Consider the following 22,638-nt stretch of genomic DNA (forward strand, 5'->3'; position numbering starts at 1 on the left):
GTTGCCCAGGCTGGTCTGAAACTCCTGGGCTCAAGCAGTCTTCCTGCCTTGGCTTCCCAAAGTGCTAGGATTACAGGTGTGAGCCACCGCACCCAGCCTGAAACCAAATTCTTGATCCACCTTACAAACCCCTCCCTCAGTGTTCCCCGTTTCAGTAAATGGCATCTTCATTTTCACTCAGTTGCTCAGACCAGAAGCGTAATTGTTATAATTGACTTGTGTCTTTCTCTCACGCTCATATTCAATAGCAATTCCTGTCAGCTTTACCTTTAGAACATAAACTGAATTTGACTACTTCTCATCATCTCTGCTTCTGTCACTCTAGTCTAGTCCAAGTCCCATCTTCTCTTGCCTGGGCAACTGCAGTAGCCTCTTAATTGGTCTCCTTTTTCCCTGTTTCTTCACAATCTCTTCACACAGCAGCCAGAGTGATCCTTTTAAAACCTAAAACTGATGATAGTACTCCCCTTTTCAAAACCTTATGGTGATTTCCCATCTCGCTCAACATAAAACCCAGAGTTCTCACCACAGTTTCAAGGCCCTATACCTTTGATCATCCCTCAGATCACATTTCCCACCACTCTGCCCCTTGCTCTCATGCCTTTCCAGACACACCAGCTTCCTTCTTCTTCTCCAAACAACCCTCCTTATTCCTGTGGGCCTTTGTATTGGCTGTTCTTCTCACCTGGAACTTGCTTCCATGTGGCTTGCTTTTTCACTTCATTCTGGTCTCTGTTCAGATATTACCCATTAGAGGTGCCTTCTCTGACCCCAACTAAACTAGCAGTTCCCTAGTCCCCATGCCTATAACACCTCCTTACCAGCTTAATTTTACTTCCTAACAAGTAATACTACCTGGCTTTACATTCTATTAATTTGCATTTATGGCTCTATTTTCTTTTTCGTTTTGTTTTGTTTTGTTTTGATTTTTTTGAGACGGAGTCTCGCTCTGTCGCCCAGGCTGGAGTGCAGTGGCCGGATCTCAGTTCACTGCAAGCTCCGCCTCCCGGGTTTATGCCATTCTCCTGCCTCAGACTTCCAAGTAGCTGGGACTACAGGCGCCCGCCACCTCGCCCGGCTAGTTTTTTTTTTTTTTTTTTTTTTGTATTTTTTAGTAGACATGGGGTTTCACCATGTTAGCCAGGATGGTCTTGATCTCCTGACCTCGTGATCCACCCGTCTCGGCCTCCCAAAGTGCTGGGATTACAGGCTTGAGCCACCGCGCCCGGCCTATGGCTCTATTTTCTTTCTTAAATTCAACTCTTTAGGCCAGGCACAGTGGCTCATGCCTGTAATCTGGGCACTTTGGGAGGCCAAGGTGAGTGGATCACTTGAGGCCAGGAGTTCAAGACCAGCCTAGGCAACATATCAAGACCCCATCTCTTTTTAAACATAAATTAATTTAACTTAATTAAGTTCAAATTTTATAACTTGTCTTATTTAAGGATTTGACAATGACTGAATCTACACAGAGGAGAATTATATAGATTCCCTTGTAACATTAACTTAAGCATAAACATCATCAACACACTATTAAGGGTATACATACTTTGGAGTTCTGATTTAAGCTTCTACTACTCCTTCCTAAGATGATAACACTTACACAGGCATGGCCAGAAGACCCTGTTGGAGTCTAGTTTGCATTTGTTTCTTCTGTATCATGTTCATTCTTTTCTAGGCTTGCTCACTTGCTGTATCCCGTACTAGAATCATGCTAGGGTATTGCCATCTTAGTCTGTTGTCATTGTTCTCTCTTTGAACCAACAGAAAGTTCTAACTAACAGCAGTCTATCAGTTGATTTCTATAGAGGTTTGCCTGCTCTCCCATAGACTCTTCTTGCTACTCTGTGTCATGCTGTGGTTTGCTCACTATTCATTTGTATACTTGCCTTCCTTCTTTCTCTGGCTCTCACATACACACTTATATTTCCTGGCTCATCTCTCTTTGTGCTAGACTATTGTAAAAGTCTTTAAACTTCTTTGGACAGAAAGAATAACTTCCAAAGTAGAATTCTGATGCTTTCATTGGGCAGAGTAAGGATTCCTCCCACCTGTGTGTCATCATCAAATGCAGGTGTACCAGCTCAGTATGATTGCACACTTTTTTTCATACCTATTATGTTGGCTAAAACTGTGTCCTTTTATGAATGAGAAAGTATAGGAGCCGGGCGCGGTGGCTCACGCCTGTAATCCCAGCACTTTGGGAGGCCGAGGCGGGCGGATCACAAGGTCAGGAGATCGAGACCACGGTGAAACCCCGTCTCTACTAAAAATACAAAAAATTAGCCGGGCGCGGTTGTGGGCGCCTGTAGTCCCAGCTACTCGGGAGGCTGAGGCAGGAGAATGGCGTGAACCCGGGAGGCGGAGCTTGCAGTGAGCCGAGATCGCGCCACTGCACTCCAGCCTGGGCGACAGAGTCTCGCTCTGTCGCCAAGAAACAAAAAAAAACTGACAAAAAAAAAAAAAGAAAGTATAGGAGATAATTTTTTAAAACCTTTTGTCTTCCATGACTAAAGAGACTTGCCTTTTTTACTAGCCCCTGTTTTGAGAGCCGGTCAGATGTAGTTTTAGTCATATTGGGGAGCACAGTATTTGAGCAGAGACCAGAGTGCTCCATGATGAAATTCTTTCCTTACACCAGCCCCAACTAGGTCCCAGTAAGAAATAGATGCAGAGGACAACATGCTACAAAGAAACCCTCATTGTTATCACAAAACATATGATATAAGGGAGCCCTGGTCAAGTAGGATACCCCTTGGGGAGAGGATGTCTTTGCTCTGGACTAGGAATCAGGCAAGTGGTTTCCTTTCCCCTTCTTCTTTCTCACCTCCCACCCCCACAGAGAGGAAAAGCAGGTCCAGAGAAGACATGCCCAGGAAGAGCGTTGAAGTCCCTGGGAACAAGGCTTAATTAAAATCATTCAGTCTGACCCATCCATGTAGTACTCCTTGACTTAAGGGTGGAATGAATAAAGCAAAGCAAAGAGGACTGGGCAGGCTGGAGAAAGAAAGGGCCATGACTATCCCCTAAAAACCAGGATACAATGGCTCTGTAGGTAAAATCGGAGGTTTCAAGAAACATTTTTGAAAGAAGTGTAAAATATATTTTTTCTTAAAGAAATCTAGACTGTCACTCAAAGGAAGGCAATATTGCATAGTAAGGCAAAAAAATGTATCTGTGTTTCTTGAACATCCATGCTTCCTTAGTAATTCCTAGCACTGTACTCTAACCTTACAAGCAAATAATTCCTAAAGAACATTGGATGGAACAGGTATATATTTGGAGAAATCAGCCAGGCATGAGAATGTGACAAATAATTCAAGCATCCAAAATAATTCAAAAGTTTTAAAAGTGTTTCTCTATTATCATGTTATCTAGTTTTATGTAAACTGAATTGTTCATCTTCAATTAATCCTTATCTTCGGGTTTGTTTTTTGTTTGTTTGTTCGTCTGTTTTTCTTTTCAGCCCCACTGTGTTCTCCTCGCCTCAAAAGAAAACTCGGCACCTGTTAAACTTGGAGGCTTTGGGGTAGCTATTCAATTAGGGGAGTCTGGACTTGTAGCTGGAGGTAAGACTGCTTTACAAAAAATTTGTCTTCAAAACCTGGTCACTTCAGGCTGGTATAAAATTTTCAAGCTACATATTAGCTCAACCTCAGTGTTTCATACCTCATTCCACCCCACCTCAACCCCCAAAAAGCATCATCAGATAGTTTTGAATTTAATAACTGTAGTCATAACTAGAATTTTAGTCCCTTAAGAATAGACTCTTAGGCCGGGCGCGGTGGCTCAAGCCTGTAATCCCAGCACTTTGGGAGGCCGAGACGGGCGGATCACAAGGTCAGGAGATCAAGACCATCCTGGCTAACACGGTGAAACCCCGTCTCTACTAAAAAATACAAAAATCTAGCCGAGCGAGGTGGCGGGCGCCTGTAGTCCCAGCTACTCGGGAGGCTGAGGCAGGAGAATGGCGTGAACCCGGGAGGCGGAGCTTGCAGTGAGCTGAGATCCGGCCACTGCACTCCAGCCTGGGCGACAGAGGGAGACTCCGCCTCAAAAAAAAAAAAAAAAAAAAGAATAGACTCTTTTCTCTTTGTACCTCCAGTACTTAAAAGACTGTAAGAGTTTAAAACAGTGTTCAAAGAAAATAAGTTTGAAGCATAGTGCCTTTTAAAGTTGAACTGGCCAAATGAAGTCAAATCTAAAATGTGTAAATTAGCCACTTCCTGGTTTACACTGATGGCTAATTTTTAATTTCATACTGTTTTCCTTTTTCCATTTATCAAAGAATCCTGCTCAAGTCATCGGTCTGTATATTAGCAAAGAATAAGCAGATGTGAATGCACACTGATTTTATTATTAGCCAAAGCAAAACATAATTTTTAAATTCCCATGCCAGAATAAAAAGAAAAAAGTTACAAATGGTAAATATCAAAAATAATCTTACACAGCACATTTCATATAACTCAGTTCATTATAGCTAGAACTTCAAGCAGTAACAACGTAGACCATCTTCAGAAAAATGAGCCATTGGTCATAGTTGTAATTTTTTTTTTTTTTTTCCAGACAAGGTCTTGCTCTGTCACCCAGGCTGGAGCGCACAGTGGCATGATCATGGCACCCTGCACTGCACCCTTGACCTTCCAGGCTCAAGTGATCCTCCCACCTCAACCTCCCAAGTAGCTAGGATCATAGGCGTGTGCCACCATACCTGGCAAACTTTTTTTATTTTTAGTAGAGGCAAGGTCTCACTACATTGCCCAGGCTGGTTTCAAACTCCTGGGCTTAAGCAATCCTCCTGCCTCAACCTCCCAAAGTGCTGGGATTACAGGTGTGAGCCACTGCACCCAGCCCACAGTTGTATTCTTTAAATAATTTTTTCACGACATTGCCTTCTAAAATTAAATTACATTCAAATTTTCTTTTAGTTTCACATTCTTTTCCAGTTAATCATTTCCAATAATGTGCAAAACTGCAAGCTGAGTATAGTTTCAAAGAATGCTAATTTTTTTCCCCTAATTTAAAACTTTCTGTTAGTGATTGGAAGACTGACCAAAGGGTAAGGCACAGTTTAATCATAGAATCTCAGCACTCCAAAGGGCCTTAACTTCTCCAGTCTTATATCTAATGATTGAATTCTTCCATAATATTCCCAAGAAAAGATTGAGTTCTAGTATTAAACTCAGAGAGCAAAGTAGTCACTACATCCCAGGACAGTTCATTTAATTTTTGGACAACTCCTTAAGTATTAAAAAGCTCATCTTTGCATCTTTCTGTAACTTCTACCCAGTCATCCTAATCCTGACTTTTGAAACCACTCTGAACAATTTTCATCCTTCCATATGATAACTGTTCATCTGTTTGTAGACAACTACCATGTCCACCTAGGTCTTATCCAAGTTAACTTCCCTATGGTGATTTGGCCATTCTTCATATAAACTGGTTCAAAATCTCTTCAGTATCGGCAAAGTACAGGGCCTGAACTGAACACTCTAACTACAGGTGGTACAGTACAGCTGATCCAGTGGACAGTAGCATTGGGCTATCACTTTTTTGTGTTCTGGGCCTTAAATTTCTCTCAGGTTTCCCAAATTGCATTAGCTTTTTGGACAACTACATAGCACTGATGGTTCATATTGATCTTGTAATCAAGTGAAAATCCTAAATTATTTTTTAAACAATTGTTGCTGTTAAGCTAACTCTCTCAATTCTGGTACTTATACAGATCATTTCTATGTTAAGACTATGTAATTATAACAAATAATTTCTAATGATTATATTCCCAAGGTTAATGGGATGAAATGAAATGAATTTATTTTATATGTTATATACTGGCCATATATAATTACTTTGTTTCTGTTGCTCTGGATCTACATCCTGTTAGTATTCAGAATGTCATGGGCTTCGTATTTTATTGTATATCTTGATTGAAGGGGAAAAATAGATGCATTACGTTTACCTGGACATTTTCTCCATATTAATCTTTTTCTAAAGTCCATGAACCTTTCACCTAAATTGTTTATTTTTAAAGCTAATTTTGAACCCCCACCCCCACCACCCCGTGGTGTGTCAGTATTCAAAATTGATTTTTCTCCATGCGTCTAGAATTAAAATACTTCCTGATGGTCAAAATATTGTCATTTCTTAGCACACCTGTTTTGTATTCTTGAAATAACTTTGAATGTTACGTGTTTTTTGTTGTTGTTTTTTTTTTTTTTTTGAGACAGAGTCTTGCTCTGCCGCCCAGGCTGGAGGTGCAGTGGTGCGATCTCGGCTCACTGCAAGCTCCGCCTCCCGGGTTCACGCCATTCTCCTGCCTCAGCCTCCCGAGTAGCTGGGACTACAGGTGCCCGCCACCTCGCCCGGCTAGTTTTTTTTGTATTTTTTAGTAGAGACAGGGTTTCACCGTGTTAGCCAGGATGGTCTTGATCTCCTGACCTCGTGATCCGCCCATCTCGGCCTCCCAAAGTGCTGGGATTACAGGCTTGAGCCATCACGCCCAGCCGAATGTTACGTTTTAAAAAATAGAATATGAATAAAAGATAAATTATTTCTCTTAGAAAAAGCTTTTCTGCTGTTTAAGGTACTTTTGAAATTTTGCTAATTAAGGTTGGGCACAGTGCCTCACGCCTCTAATTCCAGCACTTTGGGAGGCTGTGGCGGACAAATTGATCCCAGGAGTTCAAGACTAGCCTGGGTAACATGGCGAAACCCCATCTCTCCAAAAAGATGCAAAAATTAGCCAGGCATGGTGGCAAGAGTCTTTGCCCCAGCTATGTGGGAGGATCGCTTGAACCCGGGAGGCAGAGGCTGCAGTGAGTTGAGATCCTGCCACTGCCCTCCAGCCTGAGCAACAGAGCAAGACCCTATCTCAAAAAAAAAAAAAAAGAAAAAAATTCTGCCAATCATTTAATTATTTATCAACTTTAAAGCAGAAAGCCATTTTCCTGTCAGTTTGAAATGCCAATCCCTAGTCCTCCAAATAGAAAGGAATTCATTTCTTTATATGTTGCATATAATAAAAATCATTTAAACATATTTACCCTCCCCCTACCTGAAACTCAGCTATTTAGGAAACTTACTTATCCAGAATACAACTAGAAACCTAGAAAATAACTATAATAGCAGCAAAATTATTCCTACCCTTAAAAATCCACTCATGCTCCTCACAATTGAGCACCTAAAGACACTCTCTAAGGCTGACTTGCTCCCATGTTTTAAAAAGCTGTATAGATTCGTGTTCCTTCATACCTTGCACATGCTATTCCTTCTAGTTGGAGTGCCTTTTGTCATTTTATCTATCTGGTTAACTCCTGTTGTTCTGGAAGGCTGAGCTAACAATTGTCTCCTCTTTAAAGCAGGCTTATCTTCACCATCCTGAGTTGGAAAGCCCTATTCCTTCTCTTCTATATTCCCATAACTATCTGGGCTACATACCTCCATGTAGCATTGGATGCAGGGACTTACATCAAAGACTGTGATTTGTAAGAGTAAGGGGGACTGTAGCTGAGGGTATCTAGGACCTAGCAAGCACTTAGGAAATTGCTATTAAATGAAGGAATCTGGTTGCTAGTCAGGTTCTATTTAATAGGAGATTATAAAAGCAACAAATTAGGACAACGCAGAACTAAAGCATAGTGAGAGAAACGAAATAAAAGCCTAACAAAAATATATATGATATATACTGAGCAGACACCAAAACTTGGAAAGCGCAACAGCCTTTTAATATGAAAGAAATCAACTCTTGCATGCCTCTGAAGTTCCTGAGGGTGCTTTCTGTTCTATAGCATAGTTCTTTAATCAATATCTACAATGACAACTCTGAGTCATCAAGAAAAGGTTAAATTATGAGCAGTATTCTGTGTAAAAGAAGTCAGGAAATTGTAGAAAGCCATACAACATTATTTAACTAAGGCGGGCACAGTGACTCACACCTGTAATCCCAGCTACTTGAGAGGCCAAGGCAGAAGGATCACTTGAGCCCAGGAGTTTGGGACTAGCCTGGGGAAAATAGAATCTCCAAAAAAATTATTAAAGCGAAAAGGATTGTGTGCATAAAGATTCAAATCACAATGTATTTTCAAATGTAGCTATTCAGAACAATTCTCCCTCTGAGATTCTAGGTAGGAAGGTTTTATTGTATTGTCAAAATATATAACATTTAAATATTTGTCCAAAATATCTCAAACTGCCATTTAATTTAGTTTGCTAATTTGTTTCCTTTTCTTAAAATTTTGTGGTCTAAGTCCTAAAAGTCAAATGGTCACTGAAGAAGTATCAGCAAAAACAAGGATTTTTAGGAAGTTGGTGTATATTAAAGATTAACTCCAGTCCTTTTTACCTTCTACTGATTTACATGAAATAAAAGAGCATTCCTCTACATTCTTTCTACTGTGGTTTTCCCCCATCATCTATGAGCAAATTATTGAACCAAAAGACAGGCGTCTTCCCGAAGATTGAACATTAATTCTCCAGAATTGGCTAGTTTTCGTCTAGCTAAAGGGAAAGAACCTTCTCAGGATGGCTGGGACTGGCCATGGTCGCTCTGATTATTTCCAGGGTAAGGCCCCCATTTTGAGTGGCTTGGCCCAGGAAGTGATAGGAGTCAAGTTGAGTTTCAAAGCATCATCCAAACTGTCAGCAGGTACCTGACTGGTACCCTGGTACCAGTACCCTGAATGATACTGGTTTCCCCTACTCCTGCTAGCTCTTGTCCATCAGAACAAGGCTAATTCTCCAGCGGCCCCTCCCTGTCCAGGCTATTAATGAAGTATAAAAGGCTTAGCTTCTTCATGTTACTTGAGGAAGCAAATACAGAAATAAAAGTATTTCTCGGCCGGGTGCGGTGGCTCAAGCCTGTAATCCCAGCACTCTGGGAGGCCGAGGCGGGTGGATCACGAGGTCAGGAGATCGAGACCATCCTGGCTAACACGGTGAAACCCCGTCTCTACTAAAAATTACAAAAAACTAGCCGGGTGAGGTGGCGGGTGCCTGTAGTCCCAGCTACTCGGGAGGCTGAGGCAGGAGAATGGCGTGGACCCGGGAGGCGGAGCTTGCAGTGAGGTGAGATCCGGCCACTGCACTCCAGCCTGGGAGACAGAGCAAGACTCCGTCTCAAAAAAAAAAAAAAAGAAAGAAAGAAAAGTATTTCTCTAGCCAGGTCCTTCAGCCAATAGTTTTCACTGATCTATCGTACATTTTAAATGAAAATATTTTCACTACTGGAACCCTGAACTTAATCTTTTCTATTATGGGGAGAGGAAGGGAAACCATATGATCTGCAGCAAAGGTACATCCTGATACACAAGCTAAGAGCTCTTTTATCTTTCTGCATCCAACTGAGTTTGATAATCATGAACAGAAATTGATATATTCTCTCTAGCTGAACCAGAAGATCTCTAAGGTCTTTTAAAATCACAGTTCTGAGTTCTAGATAAAGTATTTCACAATCTTCAAACTAAAAATTATCCTGAACTCAGTATGATGAAAGAGAGAGAGACAGAGGGAGGAAGGGCGGTCACTGGGCTTGCATACATCTAGAAGAGCTGCCAAGTCTAGTGGGCAGTGCCCCATCCCACAGTGATCTTCCAACAGGGTACAAGCCTTTCATTCCACAATAGAACACTTCTTTTGGGATACTGAGTTAAAGATAGTTATGAATGTGCAAACAGCTGATATCAGATTCCTTACAGAAAGCTAATTTTTGATAGAGAAACAAAACTGTTTTAAAAAAATGAAAGTCAAAGAGGATTGAATGGGAGGAGCTTCATAATTTTGCTTTTGTTTATGCCATATAATATTTGCTTTCATTCTCTTCATATGTTAATGTTAGGAGGAAGCTAAAAACTCCTACTATAACAAAATATTACTAACTATTGTTAATTGCTATAATTAACCCATAAAATCAACTGAACAGGATTTCAGAGTCAAATTCATATTTCAAATAACAGTTCTCAGCATTAGGTTTCATTGGGGAATTTCCATTTGGCAGTCAAGTCATCTTTTTTCCACAGATTTTTTTTCATACCTTTCTCCCTCCTCCACTCCTTTCCCCTGCCTCTGCCTCTGCCCAGGGCAGGCCTCCCAGCTCTTTCCTGGACAGCTACAGGCTCTGCCTGTTGACTCTTTCACCTGCCTCTGCTCTATATATTTAGTGACTTTCAACCATGTGAGAATTAGAAAATTTAAACTTCTTCATGAGGTAAGAACCACATAAATACTTACTATGTAGCATGCAGAATTCAATAGGGAGTGCCAATGTTATAAGACAGAATACCTATTCTGGGCTGAATATTTTCAGGAAACGATTAGATAAGTACTTTTTTTCACCTGTGTGAACTTGATTTTATGCGGAGGGGGAGAAGTAGTGAGAGTATATGTATTGGTAAACTTTTTATTTGGATTGTTATTGTTCTATTATTTTTAGTTTTCATATGAAAATCTTATTTTACGTAAACATTTTTCCTTAATGTTGTTTTAAATGTAGGACGTGTTGGAACACCTCATTTTATGGCACCAGAAGTGGTCAAAAGAGAGCCTTATGGAAAGCCTGTAGATGTCTGGGGGTGCGGTGTGATCCTTTTTATCCTGCTCAGTGGTTGTTTGCCTTTTTACGGAACCAAGGAAAGATTGTTTGAAGGCATTATTAAAGGAAAATATAAGGTAATGCATCATGAACATTTTCTTTTTCCACTGAGATTAATTTATCCCGAAAAATGTTTCTTTGAAGTTACTGTCTGTCTTTGCCCACTGGTTGACTGCCAGGTAGTTACCCCATCAGAGAAAAGGTCTTTGCTTACATCATTGATCCAGTGGCCTTGGTAGGCAACATAGGCCTCAGGTAAATTTCTGGGTCACTGTCAGCTGAGCTGTCACCCTGGTGAAGAAAACATTTATGACCCTTCTTTGTCTAATTTGAGAAAGAGGCTACATTTTTAAAGCTTTCTGCTTAATTTGTAGTTAAAATAGAATTTCATCCAGGTGTAATTTTAGTCCTTCTTTATCTTAATTTTAAATTTAGGCCAGCACAGCTGAAAACATTTGCCATTTACATTCCAGGATAAACTGAAATGCCAGGATGACAACTGCATTTCATGATACAATATAGAGGTATTTCAGTGTGGCTTAAACATTCCTATTCTTCTTTAGTTACTAGGTGTTGGCAGCCTCATGTACTATCACAGACTTGTGATTAGTAAATCATTACTTTAGTAAAAAATTGAAAATTCATTACTGACATTATGAATAGCTATATCACAAACACCGAAGGACTTCTTGGAAATAAGTAGGCTTAAGGTTGATTTCACCACCCCAGCTTTTAGACTCCTTTGCCCTGTCCCACAGGGTACAGCTGACAGTGACTAGGAGGCTGGGCATGGGAAGCATGGGGGAGTGTGTGTCTGGATATCAGGTTAAAGCTGTTTAAGTTGGGGAAATTCTTTTTCCTCTCATTATTACTGAAACTCATACTTTCTATTCAACCTCATCACTGTTTCATTTTCAGCCATGACTGACAACATAAAACCAAAAACATGTGTATGTAACACTGGACTCTGGAACTGTGAGGCCCCTAAAGTTTTCTCTTCAATTCCTCAGTAATGTTAGAATTTTATATGGGACTTGGAAACATAAAATTTAAAAAGAAGATAAGTAAAGTAGTTCCAGAGTTACAGTCCTATCCTTTTAAGCCATAACTGAAGTTTATGGAGATGAGAATGGTATATACTTTTGTTGGTTTATTTACCTCGCTCACCATCAGTTTATGAGTGCATGTAAGTTTGTCTTTTGTTTTAGTTAGTTTAAGATATATACCAAAACTCTGTTAACAGAGAAAGATGTTTTAAGTATAGCATTTTCTGCTCCTCCTACAGTCAGTTGGCCACTGAGGAATAAAATCATTACTTATCGGGTAACTAAATGTCTCAGGAAACTGCTTGTAAGTAGTCATCCCTCTTCAATCCAGGGAAGTTGTAAATTGCTCTCAGGAATGCACAGCCAGATTCTGGTTGAATTTAGCCAAGTGAAATCACAGATACTAACATTTTAAAAGAAACATGATTAGTGATACATCAGCATAATAATAATACTACCAATAATGATAGCTAACTCAGGCATAGCACATAGCATAGCATACTTTACATAAGTAAAGTGCTTAGAACAGTTTAATTCATTTAACCCTCACAGCAACTTGTGAGGTAGGTACCATATAATAATCCCCCACCTGTGTTTTTGAGTTATAGGCATTTGCTAATAATAGAATTCTTCCTTTGTGTTTGTTCAGTTGTTAACTTCCTAGTTTCCAAGGCAATGTGCTTCATTCCAACAGACTCTGGTATTTTATTTCGTCTATTTTTAAAACATTGAATAGTTATTTTTGTTTCTTGGTAAAAAGACTTAGACTATTCACACATGTGCAAAAATTAAGTCATTTAAAAATTCCCTCTTCCTAGTATTATAGTAAGTCAGATGGATGGTGGCAGCTACATCATAATTTTTTTTGTACCTGGGGTTTGAAGCTTTGAGGTTAATCATTTATTTAGTATTTTACTTGGCTAACCTCACCTCATTTATCTTCAGGACTTTCCTTACAAAAAGCCTAGGTTTTCACCACCTTAGTTTGAAGTATAGATCCATCTCTACCATCTATGATAAATCTCGGCCTTTTTCTTTTAGTATACTGTGATATGATTCTGTCAGCATTTATTTTTCTATCTTTTATTATCAAAAATTTCAAACAAAAATAGCAGAGAGAATAGTATAATGAGCTCCCAGCTCCAATAACACAGGCAATCTTGTTTTATCTGTATTCTACATATTATTATGTTATTTTAAAGCAGATCTCAGCTAGACTCACTTGAGCTCAGGAGCTCAAGACTGGCCTGGGCAACATAGGGAGACCTGGTCTTTACGAAAAGTACAAAAATTAGCCAAGTGTGGTGGCACACACTTGTAATCTCAGCTACTTGAAAGGCTGGGGGGGCAGGATTACCTAAGCCTGGGAGGTCAAGGCTGCAATGAGCCATGATCACACCACTGCACTTCAGCCTGGGCAGCAGAGCGAGACCCCGTCTTCCCCCCCAAACAAAAAAATTAGATTTCAAAAAAATTATTTCATCACCCTGGTGGTTCTTTTTTGAGACAGAGTCTTGCTCTGTCGCCCAGGCTGGAGTGCAGTGGCAAGATCTTGGCTCACTGCAACCTCCCCCTCCCAAGTTCAAGTGATTCTCATGCCTCAGCCTCCCGAGTAGCTGGGATTACAGGTGTGTGTGCCACGATGCCCAGCTAATTTTTGTATTTTTAGTAGAGATGGGGGTTTCACCATGTTGGCCAAGCTGGTCTCAAACTCCTGGATCAAGTGATCTGACTGCCTCGGCCTCCTAAAGTGCTGGAATTACAGCTGTGAGCCACCGCGCCCGGCCTCATTTCATCACCCTAATGGTTCTGAGCAAAACAACCATTAACAAAATTCTTGATCTCTATGGATATTTTCAAGAAAAGTTTGAAGACACCTTTTAAATGTAGTACTTTTTTTTTCTTTTTTTACCTCCAGCACTTGCAAATGTGAGACCGTTAAATATAGTACATTTAAATTGTCATAGTTTATAAACTGCTACTGGTCTTAAGTGATTTTAATTTGACTTTTAAATTATCATTTGCTAGGTTATTTGATCTTTTAAAGTAGCTATTAGAAAATACTGTTTAACTGGAATATATGCTAACACTTAACCTCAATTAACTTCTTTATAAAGGGCAAAAATATATTTCCCAAACTATATATAAGAGGTGTAATGTCATATCATTATTACAGGTAACCAGTTAGTATATACACAGCAAGATTCTAAGCTGCTATGGGTTAGGTATTCAAATAAGTAAGATTGTTTTATAGCTTATTTTGTTCCCCCTTATAGACTCAACCTCCCAAATTTATTTTAGCTACTCATCTCAGCTGAAGGAATAGAAAATCCTATATTGGACTCTCTTGTAAAAAGGACAAGGGAGTATCCTTCTAAACCTCTCCTTATTTCAGAAATCTTACCACCCCTTTCAGATGATTTCTCAACCCCTTTGTCAAGGAAAAATTATTCAGACTTTAAAGAACACATTCGCTCCAGGATAGGGAGAGGAAATAAGTCTACCCAAGCCCTGTCTAATCACTTCCCTCATTTCGAACTGGTCAGTTGACCACAATTTCACTAGGATGAAAAGTGTGGGATTTCATCCCTCCCCAAGTGTGGGATTACAGGCATGAGCCACTGTGCCCAGCCAGATAATGATAATTAAACAGCATACTTATGACATTAGTCTTAATGGGATTTGACAAGCAGAAGTGGCTACTATTTGAAATTCTGCCTATTAGGGGGGAAAATGAAGCGTACTTCAATCTTAAGGACTTTCCCCAACATAAAGACACTTTTCACTCCCTGTCTTCAAGTACAAAGTCTCACATTAGTCAGAGCTAATACTAGCCCTTGCTCAAATTGCAGTGATTCATTTATACTGCAGTGCAAGTGCTGCAGTTTCACTTGGCTTTAAAATGTTGTGGAGTTTATTCTTCATCTTTCTTCCTTAGAAGGTGATGTAGGTCTCTGCCTGTTGAAGCCATGGCTTTGCTTGAAGGTCCTGGCACTGGGTAGCTCACATAAGCTCACCCCATCAGTAAACCTGTTGATGTTGAGCAAGGAATGAGACCCTACTCTGTCTCTGCCTCCTTTCCCCACTTGCCTTCTCAACCCCGTGGCCTAACCGCTCTTGAGTTTTTTTTTATGATTCTGGGTCTCAGACATATCCCTTTTCCCTGGAGCCTTCTAGCACTCGGCTCACAGATCCACAGCCTTTCGCATAAGCCCTGTGGCTTTTCAACAATTCATAATTATTTTTGTGTGATTTTAGTCAATATACCATGTGGCTTAGTGGTCTCATCTCTAAAAGAGACAAAAGTAACTTCACTGAGGACAATATTCAAGCAAATCAGTTATTCTGTGGGACCTACGGTAGTAGAATACTTTTTCCTAAACACTGAAATTGATATGCAGTGACCAAAATATCCTATTAATAACTTCGCATAGTTCACAATTATTGCTAACCTCAATTTTTAAAAACATATATTAAAAATATTTCTTTAAAAATTTTAAGTTTTATTTTAGTTCTTTCTGGATCAATGTATTCTAGTCTCCCTAGCTAAGGATCTAAAGATAGAAACTGGAATAATGAACATTCTAGTCTTCGATTATTGAAATATTATGACTTACATAACAAGAATTTGTGTATGGAGTATTTAATAGCACAAATTCTTATATAGTAAAGAACAACAGAAGAATTGCATTTGTCCTTTTCTTCCTTAGAATGCAAGGCTTTAGAATCAAATTTCTGTTCTTTGCACTCAGAATTTTATTCACATTGAAACAGTATAGGAATATTAAATAATAGTGAATGTTAATGTCTCACTTAAGGTAACTATGTAGTTTTCCTTTCCTCCTCCTCAGATGAATCCAAGGCAGTGGAACCATATCTCTGAAAGTGCCAAAGACCTAGTACGTCGCATGCTGATGCTGGATCCAGCTGAAAGGATCACTGTTTATGAAGCACTGAATCACCCATGGCTTAAGGTACATGAGCATTCACAGGTCACCTTCTACACTTTGTCTGAACACTTCCAGTGACAGGAATGCATTGCTTTATAAGATGGTCCTTTTTACCTTTTCTTTTTTCTGAGCAGTTTTCATTAGTTTTTTCATCTTGTTTGCTGTTCCTGCACATCATCTGTGAACATCTGAATAGAAGACATACCATTTGAGTGTCATGCAGCTATCAGAGGTAAAAAACAGGATTAAGACAGAATACATCAGGGGAAGGCCTCTTTGTTCTCTGCCAACATGTGTTCCAAAGATATGCAACATCAACAACTGAAATAATACCATGTTATAATAAACCAATTATCTTTATTTTGGGTGTGACTGTGTGCTTTATAGCATTAACTGTTTTTCAGTAGATACTAGATATGAATTTACTGTCTTAGGAAAACAGCAGGTGTTTTTTTTTTTCTTTTTTAGACAAGGTCTGACAACATCGCCCAGGCTGGAGTATAGTGGCACCATCTCTACTCACTGCAACCTCTGCTCTTGGGCTCAAGCGATCTTCCCTTTAACCTCCCCAGTAGCTGGGACCACAGGCATGCAGCACCACACCTGGCTAATTTTTGTATTTTTTGTAGAGATGGGGTTTCACCATGTTGCCCAGGCTTGTCTGAAACTCCTGGACTCAAGCGATCTGCCCGCCTCAGCCTCCCGAAGTGCTGGGATTACAAGCATGAACCACTGTGCCCAGCCAAAAGGCAGATTTTAAACGTTCATTTTATGTCCCATCTTACCAGTGAGTTTTAAGGAAAATTATAACTTGGGACAGCAATGAAACAGTACTTTTTGATTAAGACATTATACAGCCCAATAATTCCAGGCAGTTTTCACTTTAGAGGTTGGAAAACTAATGCTTGGAGAGGTTAAGAATTTGCGCCAAGTTGGCCGGGCACGGTGGCTTATGCCTGTAATCCCAGCACTCTGGGAGGCCGAGGCGGGCGGATAACAAGGTCAGGAGTTTGAGACCAGCCTGGCCAATATGGTGAAACCCCATCTCTACTAAAAATATAAAAATTAGCTGAGCGTGGTGGCGGACACCTGTAGCCCCAGCTACTCGGGAAGCTGAAGCAGGAGAATCACTTGAACCTGGAAGGTGGAGGTTGCAGTGAGCCAAGATCATGCCATTATACTTCAGCCTGGGTGACAGAGCAAGACTCCGTCTCCAAAAAAAAAAAAAAAAGAGAGAGAGAATTTGCACCAAGTCACATAAGTCAGTGGTGGAACCAGGATTCTAATTCAGCCTGCCACTACCCTTTCATCTGTCTACTAGATCCTATCCCTTTTTATTTGACCACATTGACCCAACAACTTCCTCCCTTCCTGCATCATCAGAGTTCTCTCTCTGTTGGATTTAACATGCTATAGTTTATTTGTATTATACACACACTTATATAGACATATACCTTCTCCTGACCCTACAACCCCCTCCAGCTTTTGCCCCTATTCTTTGCCTCCCTTGACAGCAATTCCTGAAAAGAGTTTTATAGACTACTCACATTGTCCAATTTCCCATTCCTTTCTCATGAACCCAGTCTAGTCAATATCACAATCTTACTTATTGCACTAAAACAGCTCTTGTCAAGTCACTACTGACCTTCATATTGCTAAGTCCAGTGTTCAAATCCCAGGGCTTGTTCTTGGCCTGTCAGCAACATTTGGCATCCATCCTTCTGAAACACTGTCTTCTCTGGGCTTCTGGGACACCTGCTCTCTTGGTTGTCCTTCTACCTCTCTGGCTGCTCCTTCGCAGATCCTGCTGATTCTTCCTCATCTCCCCTCTCCCACCTCTTCACACTGGAATGCCATAGGCCTCCATCCTTGCTCCTCCTCTTTTTCTCTATTGAAACTGAAAAAACTCAAACTACTCACACCACACAGCAACAATCAATATAGAAGACTTCTGTGACCCGAGGTGTGGAGATTTCTCCCCACCAACAAGCAAGCAATCAACTCTGCAGCAGACTGCAGCTGGGTGTCCTCACAACTAAATTCAAACACTATCTACCTGGAGATAGCATCAGATCCCACAGATTGAGGGCTCAGTCCCACAACCCTCACCTCTTCAGACGCCAGTCATAAGTCCAGGCCGCTGAAACTTCTGCTAACCAACTACAAATTGGGGACACCACAGCCTCTTCCTCTTTGGGGTGGTTAATTTGCTACTGCAGCTCACAGAACTCAGGGAAACATTTACTTATGTTTACCATTTTGTTACAAGGGATATTACAAAGAATATAAATACAGAGATGCATAGGACAAGTTATAGGAGAGGAGGGGAGCAGAGCTTCCATACCCTGCCTCAGGCACAACACCTTCCAGGAACCTCCATGTGTACAGCTATTCAAAAGCTCCCCAAATCCTGTCCTTTTGGGGTTTTGTGGAGGCTTTATTACTATAGGCATGATTGATTAAACCATCGGCCATTGGTGATAACTTAACCTTTGGTACCTCTCCCCTCCCCAGAGATTGAGGGATAGGGCTGAAAGTCCCAACCCTCTAATCCTGCCTGGGTCTTTGTGACCCCATCCTGAAGCTGCCTAGAGGCTGCCAGCCATCAGACATCTTTGGAGTTTCTAAGGATTTTAGGAGTTGTATGCCAGGAAATGAGCTAGAGGACCAAATATATATTTCACAGTATACCTCTGGTCTTCAAACCTGGATTCCTTACATTAAAAGAACATAGGCCAACATGGTGAAACCCCATCTCTACTAAAAATATATAAATTAGCTGGATGTGGTGGCGGGTGCCTGTAATCCCAGCTACTTGGGAGGCTGAGGCAGGAGAATCGCTCGAACCCAGGAGGCAGAAGTTGCAGTGAACCAAGATCATGCCATTGCACTCCAGCCTGGGCTACAAGAGCGAAACTCTGTCTCAAACAAACAAAAGAAATATAAAAGAATATGTAACTCAAAAGACACTGCCACATTACTAGAATCTCAGTCAAGCATTAATAATTAGTTCAGTCCATCATCATAATGTATGAATAGGTCTCCCAGCATGAGGCCACTCAGGTTTGCAGGCTTTCCATTGATCTTGTCAGGTTCTAAAAGCAGGAATGGTCTTGGTTTCACCCTTTCAGAAACCTGATATAATTGAGCTAAGAGACAGTAACCTTTCTTGCTTTGAGTCTCTTTCAAGGTGTTAATGTAATGTAATAATGGATTTCCCTGAATTCATAACCTATTTATTTATTCTTTTACTCTCAGCTGTTAATTTTTTTTCTTTACTTTATTAATAACCTTTGGAAGAAACATTAGAATCAACACGGTGCTGGTCTAGATGGCAGGCAGCAATATTAGTCTAGTAATTACCTCCTCCTTAGTCCATTCCCATGCAGGGAGACTAAGGTTACATAGGTGCCAATTTAGTGGACCGTTTTTACCACCAGGCAATATAGCTGCATTCACGATTAACCCATTTTGCACAACTTACCCCCATCAGGTCCTTAGGAATTCTGACACGAGGTTTAAAAGGATAGTTACAATTTCTTGTTTAGGATTTTACAATTAAAACATAGTTACAATTTCTTGTTTAGGAATCATCCCTGGTTCTAACACTGGTAGTTATGGCTCTGGTCCTAGAACCACTGCATAGGGAGGGGCGGGGGGAGTTTAGGTAATATGGAAAAGAAGGAAAGAAAAGAAGTATAGTCATTATCTCAGCATACTCCCCTCTTGTCAAGAATTGCATAGTCATACCAGCATCCTCCACCACCCTCTCTTCCCCAGATCAATCAGAAAAAGAAAAGAATATCTAGTGGGGACACTCCTTTAGCCCCACTCATGTTGAGTGTGAGTACACACTGGTAAAGGCAAGTAAGCCAGCCCTTCTTGCTTTCATCTCCCCCTGTTTTAGACAACCAATGTTTTCACTGCCCATTTTAGTCTCTATCAAACTATTACTCTGAGAAGAATATCTCTGCCCACTGCTGGAACATTATGGGCTGTACTGTGTGTTCTTTGGCCTGAAGAAATGGTGTTCAGCTCTCCAAATCTGTGCAATATCTTCTGTCCTGGCTTTTTTATGGCATTCTCATAATTCACATCTTCCACCGGGCAAGCAAAGCCCAGTCCAGAATCAGTGTCCACTCCTGTCAAAACCGATTTGTGGCCTCCCAGGGCTACCAGCATCAGCCTCACTTGCCAACTTGTTCCGGGCTTTCCCATCAGGAAATCTGCCCCACAGCCATGGGCAGTGTCTGTCTCTTGCTGGCAGACAGAACAGTTCTTACTGGCATTTTGTGCCTGAGATGGTGCAAAAGAAACCTGTCTAGATGCAGGCCATCTCTGCACTGTTGCAGTACCCATTTATCCACTCATTTCATGGACCCAGGTGGCCACTTCAAGGGAGCACGCAGGGTTCTCTGCTTGTCAATGTCAATCAATGTCAATCCGAACCCAGAAAGAGGCTCTTCTGATGGGCATCAACATATTCTAATTATTGCACCCCTCAAATTTCCATATAGCCATTCTCCATATGGGCATCCCTTTAATAAATAGACCAGGTTTCCACTGCCCTTCTGCTTGACCTTGTGACCAGGCCACTGGTGACTGTCCATGAGTCAGTAAAAAACCAAACATGGGAGCTTTTGCCTGTATTCATTTCTTCAGAATGCAATTTAGCCGCCAAGCTAATTTGATCTTACCTTCTTTGATCAAGAGTGGCATCCTTCCAAACAGGATTGTTCACCTTGGAACTGTCATCCACACACCAGGCAGCTCTTTGTTGTCAGTTGAAAGCTGTTCATGGGGCCCCGTCCAAGGGTCAGTAGAATCCCGCAGTTCCTCACACAGTTCCAGAGTCAGTCCTAGGGAAAAAGAGGCTCCCTGCTTGAGAGTATTTCCTCCTTGCACTTCCCAGGGAGGATGCTCCTGTATAAACCATTTCCATTTTATTATGGAACTATTCTGGGCACTGCCATCCCCATTTGAATGTTTCTCTGACATCATGTGAGAAAGCATGGGTATTTCAGGTGTCAAGATCATTTTATGTCCTTCAGTCATAGGGGTTAGCTTCAATTAATGTCCCATAGCAAGGTAGTAAATGCCCCCAAGTGGAAATTCTCTAGTGTAAAGTCCCAGTAGTTGTCACTGGGAGATGCTCACAGACTTTGGCCATAAGCCCCAGTAAACACCCTGCAAAGAGCAAGCAGATGGAGAATTTGTCCCTACTAGCACTTCAGCTTCTCTACTCTACACTGTGTGAGCTCAAGCAATCTTACTGGTGCCTAGTTAGCATGTCCAATTAATATTTGCTTGAAGTACAGATTTACACTGCTTCTGTTTTACAATACTGAGTAGGGGAAGTGTTCCCCACCCAGTCATAGTTATCCAGTTCCATAAAATGTTTAGGTAAAGGAGACATAACTTATTTATGTATATCCCGTTTAAACATTCCAAATCTCATACTCCTATCAACCCTTACTTTTACCCTTTTCTTTTTTTTTTTTTTTTAAAAAAAGCATTGAGTCCGCAACAGCGGGTTGAGCCGAGGGACCTTGCTCCTTTTGTCAATCTTTGTCTTGATTAACCTGCCTCAATATTACCCCAAGTAATTGTTGGTCAGCTTTCTCACTGTAATCTCTGCCTTCTGACTTTTTCAATTTCTCCAAACTGGGGTGAATACAGCAAACCTGTTTGGAACCCCTTAACATTGGGAGAACAGCAGAGGCTCCCTACCAACCTTTGATAGTATTATATTGAGATCTTTGTTTTAACCCTATCGATTTCCACTTTATTCATCCCATTTCTTTTTATTTACTTTTTTTATTTTTTTATTTTTTTATTTTTTTGAGAAAAGAGTCTCTGGAGTACAGTGGTGCAATCTCAGCTCACTGCAACCTCCACCTCCCAGGTTCAAGCAATTCTCCTGCCTCAGCTTCCCGAGTAGCTGGGATTACAGGTGCCTACGCCCATGCCTGGCTGATTTTTTGTATTTTCAGTAGAGACGGGGTTCCACTGTGTTTGCCAGGATGGTCTCAAACTCCTGACCTTAGGTGATCCACCCATCTCGGCCTCCCAAAGTGCTGGGATTACAGGTGTGAGCCACTGCATCCGGCCCTATTCTTCCCATTTCTTAATAGCCCTCTAAAGATTCCACCCTGCTGAGATGAGTCCCATGATTCTCCTCTTTCTTTTTTCTCTTAGTTTCACCCAATCAATGTTTCTTCATTCACCTTATTTTTAATAACCATTTAAACTTTCCACCTTCCTGGGATGAGTCCTGTGACTCTCCCCTCTGCCTTTCCCCAGTCTTTTGTTAATTACAGTCATGTTTTCATTGGTGCCCATACAAAAGAGGCTCCCTTAGCCATAGCATTTACTACAACCAGAGCAATGGATGTATTCAGTGAGTAAATATCCCAGTCATCATAAAGCCAGTCCCACATGGCCTGCATAGGAACCAAATGAGCTGCTTCACCTGGGGTACTCCATTTGGCATTTATAGGTAGAGCTGGACAGTCTCTACCTTCTCAGGGTATACAGACCTTACAGTGGCTTTTATTCCATTCACTAGGCTGACTGTTCCCTCAGGAATAACTTCCTGTGTGTATGGATCACATTATACCCATTGTGATTGTTCAATAGTGAGCTGTGGGTCCTGCATCAACCCAAACATGCCTGTCCACTCTGTGGCATTTAAAACCAAAGAAGGTGCCCTAAATGAGTTACTCTCACAATCCATTTTAATAAAGGATTTTCAGTAAACTGATTATACCAATCTATGAAATGAGACAATTTCTTCACACTGTACCCTCTGGTTTCAATAGTTTCTTGGTTTTGCCCTTCTCTCACATGAACTACCGTCATGGTAACCACAGGTAGTAGAGGTACTGTCATCCCTGTATAATTTTTCCTTTAGGGGTCAGCTTGGAGGCTAGTGGCCTGGGCTCAGACAGACTGAAAGCTGAGCTTGATCTAGCATCAAGGCCTCATCCAGCATTTGTTTCATTTCCGTTCAGCTATTACACACAACCACCACCAAGGGATTGAATACTTCACCTTT

The 22,638-nt window shown here is 40.9% G+C and overlaps 2 protein-coding genes across 6 annotated transcripts in view; one reads left to right on the top strand and one right to left on the bottom strand.

Annotated features, from left to right (window-relative positions):
* The window catches only part of CASK (calcium/calmodulin dependent serine protein kinase), a 323,187-nt gene that overhangs the window by 168,559 nt on the left and 131,990 nt on the right, over window positions 1–22,638 (top strand). For 3 of the 4 annotated variants that reach the window (XM_031661015.1, XM_031661016.1, XM_021932665.2), the window contains 3 exons: window positions 3,467–3,569; window positions 10,487–10,662; window positions 15,483–15,605. In XM_031661015.1, the coding sequence (XP_031516875.1) occupies window positions 3,467–3,569; window positions 10,487–10,662; window positions 15,483–15,605 (402 nt within the window). Of the gene's footprint in view, window positions 1–3,466; window positions 3,570–9,191; window positions 10,202–10,486; window positions 10,663–15,482; window positions 15,606–22,638 lie in introns of those variants that run through there. The other variant, XM_021932666.2, reaches the window with a different exon arrangement.
* Window positions 1–22,638, bottom strand: part of GPR82 (G protein-coupled receptor 82) — a 103,216-nt gene that overhangs the window by 51,304 nt on the left and 29,274 nt on the right. For both annotated transcript variants that reach the window (XM_031661017.1, XM_031661018.1), the window contains exon 2: window positions 20,279–20,440. The gene's annotated coding sequence lies outside the window, so the exon portion shown is untranslated. The remainder of the gene's footprint in view (window positions 1–20,278; window positions 20,441–22,638) is intronic.

This window comes from Papio anubis, chromosome X (assembly GCF_008728515.1).
Source record: "Papio anubis isolate 15944 chromosome X, Panubis1.0, whole genome shotgun sequence".
NCBI classification, from domain to species: Eukaryota; Metazoa; Chordata; class Mammalia; order Primates; family Cercopithecidae; genus Papio; species Papio anubis.